The sequence below is a fragment of the Podarcis liolepis genome (genome assembly GCF_965112155.1).
Source record: "Podarcis liolepis genome assembly, chromosome: 16".
Taxonomy (NCBI): domain Eukaryota; kingdom Metazoa; phylum Chordata; class Lepidosauria; order Squamata; family Lacertidae; genus Podarcis; species Podarcis liolepis.
In genome coordinates this window covers 44055764-44068857 of record NC_139567.1, presented here as the reverse complement: position 1 = coordinate 44068857, position 13094 = coordinate 44055764, and the positions used below count along the sequence as shown (strand labels likewise).

General features: G+C 51.3%; 2 protein-coding genes across 5 annotated transcripts in view; both read right to left on the bottom strand.

Moving 5' to 3' along the window:
• The window catches only part of FAM222B (family with sequence similarity 222 member B), a 31193-nt gene extending 29362 nt beyond the window's left edge, over positions 1-1831 (bottom strand). For 2 of the 3 annotated variants that reach the window (XM_083479958.1, XM_083479957.1), the window contains exon 1: positions 1696-1824. The gene's annotated coding sequence lies outside the window, so the exon portion shown is untranslated. Of the gene's footprint in view, positions 1-1695 lie in introns of all 3 variants that reach the window. The other variant, XM_083479959.1, reaches the window with a different exon arrangement.
• Positions 1832-3626: 1795 nt separating this feature from the next.
• On the bottom strand, positions 3627-12818 carry ERAL1 (Era like 12S mitochondrial rRNA chaperone 1). Of its 2 annotated transcripts, none has more exons than XM_083479968.1 (11): positions 12618-12818; positions 11162-11323; positions 10334-10461; positions 10154-10231; positions 9775-9821; positions 9618-9679; positions 8409-8521; positions 7452-7817; positions 6168-6317; positions 5961-6041; positions 3627-4661 (listed from the first exon to the last, which is right to left on the bottom strand). In XM_083479968.1, exons 1-11 carry the CDS (start codon positions 12730-12732, stop codon positions 4536-4538), a joined length of 1428 nt encoding a protein of 475 aa, XP_083336094.1. In that variant the 5' UTR covers positions 12733-12818; the 3' UTR covers positions 3627-4535. The 2 variants fall into 2 exon arrangements, with proteins under 2 accessions (XP_083336094.1, XP_083336095.1); XM_083479969.1 differs by having other exon boundaries at positions 3627-4658; positions 12618-12816.
• Positions 12819-13094: the final 276 nt, after the last annotated feature.

Genomic DNA, 13094 nt, shown 5'->3' with positions numbered 1-13094 from the left:
ATGTAGGGGCGGCGGAAGGTAGCTAACTTATGGAACAAACCAGGTTCACTCAAGGCAGTTGCTCTATAGCATTAAATAGATTTTCAGGGGCACCTGCCTCCTTGACCTAACAGGGGTATGGGGCAAAGCAAGGCCCTAGACCGCCCCTTATTAAAAAGAAATAAAAATTACCATGTCTCCCCCCCCCCACCTTTAGAATGAGACCAAACCTTATTCCTACTGCTACTAAAGGTGGACACACACACACACACACAGACGCCCAATTCAGCATGGTAGAAAACTCAAGAGGTGGTGCAGGAGGTGGTCATATCCAGGTAAAGACAGCAGGCAAGGCAAGAAGATGAATAAGGGAGAAGAGTGGAATTAATGATGGTGTCAGAGGAACAAGGAGCCAGGCTGAATTCTTTTTGGGGGTGGGGGAGAAGGGTGATGCCTTAAGGAGAGGAAATGAGAGAGGTTGCAAGCTGAAAGGGGTGGATATTGGTGATGGAGCAGGATATGGCATTGGGGAAAGATTCATGGGAGTAGGGGGGGGGGGAAGAGACCTCAAGAGAAAGTGGGGGCTGCAGTTTGCAATGGGGAAGAGAAGTGGAGTAAGTGCTTGGGCTGCAATGCAAGCTGTAGTTCATTGTGGGAGGGGCAAGAGGCCCACCTCACTCAGGGGGGGGGGACCCAGCGGAGGAAGCCAGTTCAAGGACCCAGGTGTGGGGAGGGGAGGGAGAAATGATGCAAGAGCACACATGAGCAGCCCCAGCTGGATTTGTGCAGGAAGGAAAAGGGAAAGAAAGCAGGAGCCCACCTGATGGAAAGAGGAAGCTGGAGGGGGGGGGGAGAGAGGCTGCAAGTTCAAGGGGGGGTGGCTGCAATGGAAAGAGGAGACTCTGGTGGTGCAGGAGGAGGAGGAGCAACTCAGGCCGGAAGGGGTTGGGGGGGCTTCCATGAGAAGCGAGGAAGCAGGTGACTTTGCAAGTTCAAAATGGGTAGGCAGATAAGCAGGGGAAAGAAGGAGGTGCAGCCAGAGGAGGCTCCTCAGCAGCAGCAGCAGCGGGATTTTGGGCGGGGGGGGGCGGGAAGAGGCCCCACCGACCCCCTGGGGGATTTTTTCTTTTTCCTCTAACCTTCATCTTGATACTGGGATTGGGGAAGAATGACAAAACGGGGTGCGGGAGGAACAGGACCAGCAGCAGACGGGGCGACAATCTTTTTCGAAACAAATTTTAAAATGGGGTGTCTGAATTTGGAGCAGGCTGAAAAACAACACGTGTATATATAGATGGACATATATGTGAATGTGTGTGGGGGGGGAATAATCCTCTGTTCCCCACCTCAACAGATGTAAAATTAATGGGAGGGGGGATGGTCCCCCTAATTGCCCCCCAAATACACAGCCCCCCTCCATCGTCCTAAGCCCCCCTTAACATCCCCATTAATTACTCCACAAACACACAACCCCCCAATTATCACCCCCATTAGTTACCCCACAGTCGCCCCCCATTAATTCCCCCCCCCACGCAGAGAGGCCTTGCGTGCTCCCCCCTTTTCGGGTGGGTTTTTTTGCCCCTCCCCCCCCAGGTAGGCCCTCCGCCCCTCCCCCCACCGGGAGCGGGAGGGGCGCCTGGCCGGGCCTGAGGGGGGGAGGGTGTCTTTCTAACCGCCCCCCCCCGGACAAGCGCAGCTTCCCTCCGCCTCACCCACCGTGGGAGCCCCCGCCCGGCCCTCATGGCGCCGCCGCCGCTCGCCTCGCCTCTCCTCTGGCCGCCTTCAGCCGCCGCCGCCGCCGCCGCCGCCGCCTTCTTTCCCCTCAGAGCCGGCTCGGCCGCTCCCCCCCTTCTGCGCACGCGCCGCCCGGCCCAGAAGAGGCTCCTCCTCCTCCTCTTCCACCAGCACCGCCTCCAAGAGGGAAGGGTCAACAGCAGCAAGAAGGGCACGTAGACACTTCCGGCTCTCTGTTAGGGGTTGGTGGGGGTGTGGGGGCGAAAGAGAAGAGAGGCTCGGCATCGAGGTTTGTTCGTTTTTGCGGGTTCGGAGCAAGGCGAGATAACAGCTTGAACGTGCACGCGCGCGCTCGTTTCCATCACCCCCACCGTATCTCCGGAGGTCAAATGGGAACCGGAAGTGACAGTTACGTTGGGGGTTTTTTCGTTTGCGACGCGGACCTTTCCTTATCTCTATGGCTTTTTTGTGCCAGTCTCTGCATCGCTCGCTCCTGTGCTATGGAGGAAATGCCGGTTTTGACATTCTGGTGCGCACGCGCAGCGCATGCGCTATTTTCTCCCACATCCGAGCACATGCTGGCTGGGGGCTGATGGGAGTTGTAGTCCAGAACATCTGGAGGACATCCAGGCTGCCCTACCTTGTGGCCTATTGAGTTAGGGTAGAGAGACTGTAGCAGCCCTGTATATTTTATCATTGGTAATTATTATTATTATTATTTTATTAGTATAATTATTATAATGTCCCAGCTTCAAGGAGCTGGTGTACATGACCCTCACCCTTTAAAACAACCCTGCGAGGTAGACTAGGCCGAGAGGCAGTGACTGGGCCCCAAGGTCACCCAGGGAGAGCTTAATGGCCAAGTGGGGATTTGAACCCTGGTCCCTTCCAGGTCCTAGAGCGAAACTCCAACTACTATACCACACTGGCCCTTTCTCCTCGTTTTTTAATAATTGCATAAACTGTTTAACTTGCTTTTAAATGGTACGAGGTGCTTTACTGCCAGCCACCCTGGGCCCTTGTGTCAAAGGTCAAGGAATAAATCTTCTTATTTCATAACTATTGTGACCTCTGTTTTGAGAGAGAAGGTGGGAGGTTAAGAGAGGACACGTTATTCCAGGTCTCTGCTGCCACAGGATAAAGCCACGCCTGTTAGCCAGATGCAGCAAACAAGAAAGAGGAATTACGCCCAGGCAGCTGTTGCAAAATGGAGAAGAACAAAAAGTACCAGTACCCATTGCTCTGACCAGACCCACCGATGCAATCCTACGTGGGTGTACATTGACGCAAGCTCTACTTGTGTTTCTGTGGGGTTTTGCTCCCAAGAAAGTGTGCCTGGCGTTGTAGCCTCAAGCACCTGACATCACGCTGAAAAATCTGTCTAGTGTCCATAGTAAAATGGTTACATCTTCACTAAGTGCCACCGGACTCTTGGTTAGCAGCAAGGAAGGCGCAGACACCTCACACCAGGCATGCCTGTAGGTCAGGATGGGTGGGGGATCTGTGGTCCTCCAGATGTAAAATGGAGATTCCCAAAGCAAACTGGAGGCTGAGAGGGCAGGGGTTGCTTTTCATTGTACGCCTTTAGGCGCCAGGTGAAAGCATCCCTCTTCAACCAGACCTTTGGCTGATTACATCCAATAGCCTTTTAAATGTATTAGGGGCGGGGTTACTGGTATGTTTTTGTTCTTGTAGATCTGAGTTGGAAGGGACCACAAGGATCATCGAACCCAAACCCCTGCATTGTATTTTTATGTTGTGAACCACCCTGAGAACTATGGCTAGAGGGATGGTTCACCACCACTACTACTACTACTACAATCTGTTTTCCTCAGTCATTAAAAAGGATGGGCCCTCCTAGAACAATGGCCTTTATACATTTCGCTCTGTAAATGCCCACAAAAGATTGAAAGTAACCCTAAATAATAAACTTTTATTATTGTTATTTATTAGATTTACATACCGCCCTTCACCATAAGAGCAATTCACAAGATAAATCCAGACTAAATAATCTAGTCCAGGCATGTCCAAAGTCCGTTTCGGGGGCATGATCCAGTCCACCGGTTGGTGTAATCCGGCCCCTGTGGCAGTTTATTTCCTGGGGTGAAATCCTAAAAAAAGTTCAACAACCCATTAAGGCTCCCATTTTACAGATGAAGGGCACTGAGGCTGAGATCATTAGACCTAAGTGGTAAGGGACAACAAAACTGTTGCCTGAGTGACCACCTTAATTTATTGAGAGCACGGCAGCCGCATCAGAGCCCCGAAGGGTCTCTGGCTGAAAAAGACAAGCCATTGCCCCGACTCAAAGTGATGGAGACAAATTGAGATGGGAGTGCCAGGCTCCAGGCAGCAGCTTCTGAAATGTTTGCTTTTCTTCTCCTGCTAGCACAGAGTGAAGCCTACACCCACCCCAGCAGCAGTCACTGTGCGAGCCAGAGAGAGCGTGAGATTCAGCCGCATGATCTGGGGGTCCACATCGCATGAAACCAGGGAGCTGTGTGCATGTGCCCAATTTCAGTGAAAGATACGCATTGGCAACCTGGCACTGCCGTTTCCTCCTTGTGTATCGTCGGGTGCTGGCCGTGGGTCCGTCTGTAGTCCTTCCCTTGACACAACGCGCCTGAAATGGGACCTGGGGCAGGAGAGCCAGGCCATCAAGCAATTGCTGCAGGCTTTGGGGCAGGAGAGAAGAAGTTGGGAAGAAGTCCTTGGGGCCGGTTGCTGGCGAGACCCATGAGCAGGAAAGCAGGGCCTTGTCGTTGGCTTGGAGTGGCCCCTTCCGTGGCAAGGCCGGGCTGCTGCAGGGGGAGCGACGGCCCTCATTTCTTCAGCTGCACAGAAAGCTTCAGGTGCACATCGCAGAGGAAAGCGTTCATCAGGTCACAGCCGGCCTCCTGGGCAATCTTGCTGATCAGGTGGCCGCGGGAGCCAATGAGCATCTTCTGCTCCGGGGGAAGGGGAAGGCCAAGGAGAAAGGGGTGTCAGTGGGAATCGAGACAGCTCATCATTTGTGGCATCACAGCCTAGGCATCCTTTTTTGCTCACCCTACCCCATTCCCCAGCTGAGAAGCTTATCTGCAACTACAGAAAGTTTATTGGGAAGAAGGCTTACATTAGAAGGTAAGAACAGCCTGCTGGATCAAGCCAATGGCCCATCTTCTCCAGCATCCTTTGGTCATAGGGGCCAATGAAATGCGCCAATGAGAACTCCCCGAGCAGGATTTGAGCACAAGAGCCCGCTCCTCCCCATGGGGTTTCCAGAAATCAGCATTCAGAGAGCATTGCTGCCTCCAACCGCCATCCTGGCTAGTAGCCATCAATAGCCCTCTCCTCCTCCTCCTCCTCCTCCTCCTCCTCCTCCTCCATGGGTTGGTCTAACCCTCTTTCAAACCACCCAGGTTGGTGGCCATCACTGCCTCCTGTGGGAGAGAGTCCCACAGTTCAAGTATGGGCTGCATAAAGGTCTTCCCCTTTTATGTGTCCTGAATTTTCCAACATTCATTGTTTGTTAAACTGCTCTGGGAATTGTAGTTCTGTGAGGTGGGAGGGAATAGGGGAGCTGCCTAAAGATTCTCAGCAGGCTTAGCAAACCACAGTTCCTTGAAACAGCCTCGGTCTGGTGTATCTGAAGGAGTGTCTCCACCACCATCATTCAGCCCGGACACTGAGGTCCAGCTCCGAGGGCCTTCTGGCGGTTCCCTCCCTGCGAGAAGTGAGGTTACAGGGAACCAGGCAGAGGGCCTTCTCGGTAGTGGCACCCACCCTGTGGAACGCCCTACCATAAGAAGTCGAGGAAATAAACAACTATCTCACTTTTATAGGGCATCTGAAGGCAGCCCTGTTTAGGGAAGTTTTTAATGTTTGATGTTTTATCGCTATAATAATAATAATAATAATATTCTGTTGGGAGCCGCCCAGAGTGGCTGGGGAAACCCAGCCAGATGGGTGTGGTATAAATAATAAATGATGATAATTATTATAGTTCCCATGATTCTTTGGGGGAAGCCACAGCTGTTTGAAGTGGCATGGAGCTGCTTTAAATGCCTATGGTGGAGATGGTCCCTCTCTTCATGGCCGCTACCATTACTGCTTTGGGATGGAGGTTTAGGGGGGGAAATAGCCACCCTCAATGCCAAATTGGCGGCTTGGCAGAAATGTTAGTGTTTGAGAATGCCCTCCTCCCCATCCTCATTTCTCTTGGCTGGTGGCGGGAGGAGAGAGACACCTTCTGACCAGGTACTCACCACGTGCGTCTCCTTCTGGACTATCAAATTCTGCACGATGACCAGCTCCCCGCCAGGCCCCTCTTCCCAGACCTCCGTCCTCTGCAAGGAAAAGAGAAGGAGCCCTCAGGTCTGCAGTGGAGGGGAGCAAACATGCTAGGATGTGTAAGGAAGGGAAGAAGGGGGGTGGGGTCCCAACCCATCACCTCCTGGCCCTCCTTGCCTCACCTGGGTCACCGTGTAGGGCACTTCCTCAGGCAGATACTCAAGAAGCTTCTCTCGGATGATGTTATCACAGACCTCCTGCGGGGACTGGGTGGTCAGAACCTCACTGTGGAACTCCCAGGGGCCTGGCCTGGCCTGCTTCAAAAGGTACCTCTGTTGGAAACAAGAGCCAGGGTCAGGCCAGGAGGATTGGACAGGATGTCCCCTGCAGGTCCCTTCCAACTCGACAGTCCCATGATTCTTGCCATACTGCCTCTGGGGGGCAGAGGGTGTTTGGCATTTTGATTTGGCTTTATTTTCTATACCATATTTACATCCCACCTTCTTTTGTGCAAGGAGCTCAAGGTGGCGGATGTGGTTCTCCCCCTCATGATCTTACCCTCACAACAACCCTGTGAGGTAGGTATGGTGGAGAAAGAGAGAGAGACTGGCCCCAGGTCAGCCAGAGAGCTTTGTGGCTGAGTAGGGGATTCGAACCCTGGCCTCCCAGCTTCAGGTCAATGGCACATCTAGCCCAGCCTCCTGTTCTCACAGGGGCCAACCAGATGCCCTTAATGGGAAGTCCGCAAGCAGGATTTGAGCACGGGAACACACTTCCTTCCTGCGGTCTCCAGCACCTCGTATTCAGAAGTATCGTTGCCTCCAACTGCGGTGCTAGAGCAGAGCCATAGGGGCTAGTACCTATTGACAGCCTTACCCTCTTGTTCTATAACAGACCTGGAACAACTTGGGTCCAGGGTGCCTCAGGCCCTGCCTGAACCCTTCTATCGCTGCTCAGTCAAGTGAGATCACCTGCAGGAGCGCCACTGGCCGTTCCTTTTGTGGGAAGGCTCATCTGACAACAAGAAACCGAGGCTTCATTGTGATCGGCCCAGTCTTGTGGAACTCTCTGCCACTAGAGATTCAGCAGGCGCCCTTTCTGTGCTGACTTTTAAACGCCTGCTGAAAACGTTTCTATTCTGCCAAGTCTAATAAGGCAAATAAGAAGACATCCTTCTGCAACAGTTGATTGACGTGTTTTTAACCTTCTTATGCTGTAAACCGCTGAGATATATTTTTCACAACACAGCAGCATACAAATATTATTTATGCATAAAACAAATAAAAGCATTATTTAGTTAAAATGCAAGGCCCTCCCTCTGTCCTGCCCCCCAAAGGAAATCGTTGCCAGGCAGAACTCTTCCCTCCTGCCCAGTCCTACCTGGAGATGCTATTGGGGACTGAACCTAGGACCCACCACATGGCAAAGCTGGTACTCTGACCCCAAGCAACAGCCCTGCAATTTACCTTCAGAGTCTCCACTTCCTCTCTATCCGTAGCAGCCAGCATAAAGATCTCCTTGAAGCCGGGCCAGCCCTTCTTGGCTTTCTCCCTCATGTCTTTCCTGTTCTCCTTTGCAGGAACTGAGTCCGAATCTTCTGCAGTCTCACTGGCTTCACCATCCAAACCGGAGCCAGGCTGAGGCCCTTGATCTGCCTCCAAATCCCTGGTCTCTGGGGACGGGTGTCCAGAGGTCGCTGAAGCCTGGGTGACCTCAGTAAGGGAGTCTGGCTTGACTCTGGACTTGACTTTCAGCTTCTTTCCATTGACGACCCCCTCGGTCAGCTCCGTCACCAGGTACAGCAGGAGAAATTTCTTCTTCAGAAGGTCCACCTGAAACAGAAGAAATGGGAGGGAATCAGGAGTTGCAGGAATTTATTTACTTATTTATTTCCTAAAATTTATGGACCACTTGATTGCTGGGGGGGGGGGGCTCAAAGCAGTTTGTGAAAAGATAAAGCTAAAGCAACAATAGACTAAAGGCAGATTAAAACACCTTTTGACTTCCTAAACATCTGGCCAGGCTTGTCTAAACGACATTTTTAGCAGGTGCTGAAAAATGTGTAGCAAAAGTGCCTGCCTGATGTCAATAGGCGGGGAGTTCCAAAGTGTAGGTGCTGCCACACTAAGTTACAATGAATGAGAGAGGAACACAAGATTAAGGTTAGAGCTGCAAAGATTAGAGAGGAGACCCATCAGCTAAAGCATTTGATAAGAGATGGGGGCAATTTTAGTCAAGGGTGCAAATTTTAACAAACTGCAAGCACCCTTGATTGTTTTCTGCAGCTGTTTTTGGTTCTGCTGTGGTTTCTGCCCCACGGAACAAACAAAGAACCTTTTGGCAATAAATGGAAGTTGCTGCTATATTACATCCTCTAGCCCTGCAGCCCATCCTTTGGGGATAAGGAAATCGGGCACACTCACCTTGTTCAAGACAAGGACGCTGGGAAGATCAGGGAACCGAGCCAGACACTTCAGCACCTCTGGATGGAGGCGGTTCCGGGTATAATGGTCCGAAACATCCACGAGAACTAGCACTTCAAAGGAGGAAGTGGGGGTTACAAGGTCAGCTTGGGTCAACCTTTCACTCCCAAGCAGCAGACAATCATCTTAAAGCAAAATGATCCTTAATGGCAACATCAACTGGTCCAAGGAGGAAAACAACCTCTAGCGCTGGCAGCCCAGAGTGTGGTTAGAGTGTTGGACTATGACCTGGAAGAACAGAGTTCGAATCCCCACTTGACCACAGAGCTTACTGAGTGACCTTGGGTCAGTCGCTCACTCTCAGCATAATCTACCCCACAAGGTTGTTGTGGAGATTAAATGAGGAGGGGAAGGACCTACGGGACCGCCTCTCCTGGTATGTCCCATGGAGGAACTTAAGGTACATAAATAGCAACACCCTAGTGGTCCTGGGCCCTAAGGAAGTCAGATTAGCCTCAACCAGAGCCAGGGCCTTTTCAACACTGGCCCCGGCTGGTGGAACGCTCTGTCTCATGAGACCAGGGCCCTGCAGGATCTGATTTCTTTCCACAGGGCCTGTAAGACAGAGTTGTTCCGCCTGGTCTTTGGCTTAGAAACAATTTTATTCCCTCTCCCTCTTTCTTTTTTCCTTTCTCCTCCTGTGAAGAGGCTGCATCTTAATGTTTTAATGTTGTATTTTAATCTTGGTTTTTAAGTTGTATTTTAATCAACTTGTTTTTATTATTGGTTGTTAGCCGCCCTGAGCCCGGTCTTGGCTGGAGAGGGCAGGGTATAAATAAATTGATGATGATGATGATGATGATGATGATGTAAGGCACCTTGAGCTCCATGGAGAGAAAAAAAGGGATATAAAGCAATGTCCGTCCCCCCCATTTATATCCCCACAGCCTTCTGAGCTAAGACAGGCTGAAATATAGTGACTGGCCTGGAGTCACCCAGTGAGTCATAGCCAAGTGGAGATTTGGACCCTGGCCTCCCAGGTCCTAGTCCAACACTCTAAGCCCTGCACCACACTGGGACACTGGGACTTCCTTCCCACCATCACCACATAAATCACTGCAGCAGCAAAGGATGGTGACCACTAAGTGGTCCAGGGGTGGCATGAGGGGAGGGAGGGGTCAAGGGAAGAAAAAGAAACCAAGCCCCTACCTAGGTCTGCATTCTTCAAGCTCTTACAGGGGTCGTAAAGCAGAGTTTTTTCCAACTGATGCCTGAAAGAAAAGTTGAAAGAAACGCACAGCGTGAATTCAGTACTTCCCAGCCCCAAGAGAACTGCTTCTCTCCCAGGCTCCAGTTACTTCTATACCTTTTGGCTTTGAGGTGTGTGGTGAGGCCCGGAGTGTCCAAGACAACCTAGGCAAAGAAACAGAGAATCAAACCACTTAAAAGGTTTAAGAAAAGACTCGGTTGAAGAAATGCATTTGCTCATTGAGATCTTCACTGAAGAAAAAAAAGAGAGGAATTCCTGCTATAAGAGAGTAGAACAGGATACTCCTCAATTAATGAATGGAAGCTCTGCCATCAACTGTGTTAGCTGGACATGGAGTCTCCATGTTTTGGAGTATTACACCAGCAAATGCCAGTTGCTGTGGGCAAACAGCACCAAACCTTGGCATGTGAGTTTCACAAGGCGTGCCTGGGGTGTTGGGGCAGGGAGAGTGCTTGGGCCAATTCTTAATACCAACCAGCTGAGTATCGTCCTTTGTGATGACGCCCTGGGCATTGCGCCTGGTTGTGTGCACCTTCTTGGAGACAGGCAGGACCTGTCAAGGAGGGAAGCCAAGGGGTTGTATAATGCAAGGGAGCGCTGGAGGGCGGCCCCAATCCTCCCACACCCGTGGAGGCTGTGCGCTCCAGCTCATTACCTTCCGTCCCAAGAGCTGGTTTGACAGGGTCGATTTCCCAGCGTTTGGAGCCCCGATAATGGCAATTCTCAAGATCTTGGGATTCTCAGGTTGATCTGGCTGGTGCCCCAGCAAAATGTCTTGCTCAGCTGCAGAAAGAACGCCCAGACATCACTTGCTATTTCCAATGGTTTCACATGAACAATCTCTATGGGACCTCAGTGCTTTGCGAGTCCCAATAGATTAAAATAAAGGCTTCCACATCCAGAACTAGGCTAATTTTGTGATTGCAAGTTGTTTTAACCCATTTTTAATATTGTGTTTTAATGTTAATGGTGTAGCCCTCCCTGGGACCTGAGGGTGAAGGGTTGGCAACTAATAATAATAATTATAATGATTAAAGGTAAAGGTAAAGGGACCCCTGACCATTAGGTCCAGTCGCGACCGACTCTGGGGTTGCGGCGCTCATCTCGCTTTACCGGCCGAGGGAGCTGGCATACAGCTTCCGGGTCATGTGGCCAGCAGGACTAAGCCGCTTCTGGCGAAGCAGAGCAGCGCACGGAAACGCCGTTTACCTTCCCGCCGGAGTAGTACCTATTTATCTACTTGCACTTTGACGTGCTTTCGAACTGCTAGGTTGGCAGGAGCAGGGACTGAGCAACAGGAGCTCACCCCGTCACGGGGATTCGAACTGCCGACCTTCTGATCAGCAAGTCCTAGGCTCCGTGGTTTAACCCACAGTGCCACCCACGTCCCTACGATAATATACAGTAATTCCAATCAGCTTCTACCAAGGGAAATCAATTTCAGCCTGCTACCCATACATAACTGACAAAAGTCAAGGTTCACCTTTAAAGGCGCTCAAAGGCGGTGGGTGCTGACCAACCAAAGATGGGGCATCTTCTTTAGTAATCCCAAGGATGTAATCCAGGGCAGAGTCGTTTCCATACAAGCGAGCAGGGATAATCCTGCCCTGATGGGATGGGTCCTTCGAGAAATGGAGGCTGATACCTAAAGCAAACAACAAGAGAGAAAACCAGCATTTTAGAAACACTCCTACGGCAGATCTGGCAGATCAAGGATGTGGTGGGGAAACCTCAGGACCAAGAACCCAGAATGTCAGGCATTTGTGGGGGTTGAACTTGCTTTGATACGAGCTGAACTATGGGTGTGATGGCACAGAATGCTGGGAAACATTACAACTACTCATAAGAAGATAAGAAGAGCCTGCTGGATCGGGCCCACCTAGTCCAGCATTCTGTTCTCACAGTGGCTGACCAGATGCCCCAATGGGAAACCTTCAAGCAGGATTTGAGCACAAGAGCCCCCTCCTGGAGTTTCCAGGAACTGGTATTCAGGCATATCCCTGCCTCTAGCTGTGGTGGGCAAAGCATAGCTATCATGGCTAATAGTAATGCATTTGTCTACTTTTTAAAAGCCATCTAGGTTGTCTATTTGCAGTCAATCTGCTGAGAAAGAAGGGGAAGGAGGAGTACACTTTCCTCTGGTGAACGCAGGTTCTAGAAATGGAAACACTTTTGCAGGTAGAAGGCTAAGGAATACAGTGGTACCTTGGTTTACAAACTTAATCCATTCCGGAAGTCCGTTCTTAAACCAAAACTGTTCTTAAACTGAGGCGCACTTTCCCTATTGAGGCCTCCCGCCGACGGTGCCCTTCCACCGTTCGGATTCTGCTTGCAAACTGGTACAGTTCGCAAACCAGGGCATTACTTCCAGTTTTGTGGAGTTTGTAAACCGAATAGTTCGTAAACAGGCCTGTTCTTAACCCGAGGTACCACTGTACAAAGAAATTCCAGGAAGCAGGGCTATTAATGGCCAGGAAGCACAGAGGCACTACTGGCAGGAAGAAGGGAGCTAAGGCAAAGGATTTTCTTGCAGAACAACAGGAGAAAATGGTCAGCTGCCTTATACTGAGTAAAGCCAACAAACTCAGTATTGTTTACTTTGGCTGGCAGCAGCTCTCCAGTGTTTTAGCTGCTAGCTGGAGATGCTACTTGGAATTGAACTTGGAGCCTTCTGCATGCCAAGCAGGTGTCGTGCCAGCACTTAATATATAATTAACGAATGAATGAATTGCCCACCCTTCAGCCTAAGCTCCCAGGTCGGCTTACAGCATTAAAAACAATCTTAAAGACCGGTGGCCCTTTCCCGAAAACTAAAAAGTTTGTAGCTTTGGGCCTTCTACTCGGCTGATCAATCTACAGATTAATCCATCTTCCCGCCAGTGAGACCACCTCACAGCATGCGGCGGCGAGTTCCAAAGATTAACCAAGCCCAACGCCACCTGAGCAGGCGCAGCGCGACGTCGGCCTCCCTCTCCCCGCCAAGACCCCAAGCCCGGCCAGGCCCAAGGCCCGCCAGCCACGCCGGGCCAGGCACGCCGCCGCCACCGCTGCCATGGCAACCACCGGCGCGCCGTCGAAGCTCAAGAAACGCCTCAGCGGACGGGCGGCGCCATCTTGGAGGCACGAAATGCATTCTGGGAGGGAGGGGAAAAGAAAGCAGCCGTGCCCTCTGATTGGCTGGAGGGGGCGGAAGAGGGGAACCATAGAGAGCAAGGGTGGCAGTGGCCAGAGCGGCTTCGGTGGCGGAAGTCGGAGGAAGAGCCTGGGGCATTTTTTTTATTTTTATTTTTATTATTTCTTCACAACTTAGTACACCCTGAGGGGAGAGCTTAACTCTCTGCCCCCCCCTTGTTCCACATCGCCAGCGGAAACCGGAAGGGTCACCACCGGAAATAGGAAGTGACATCACTTCCGAA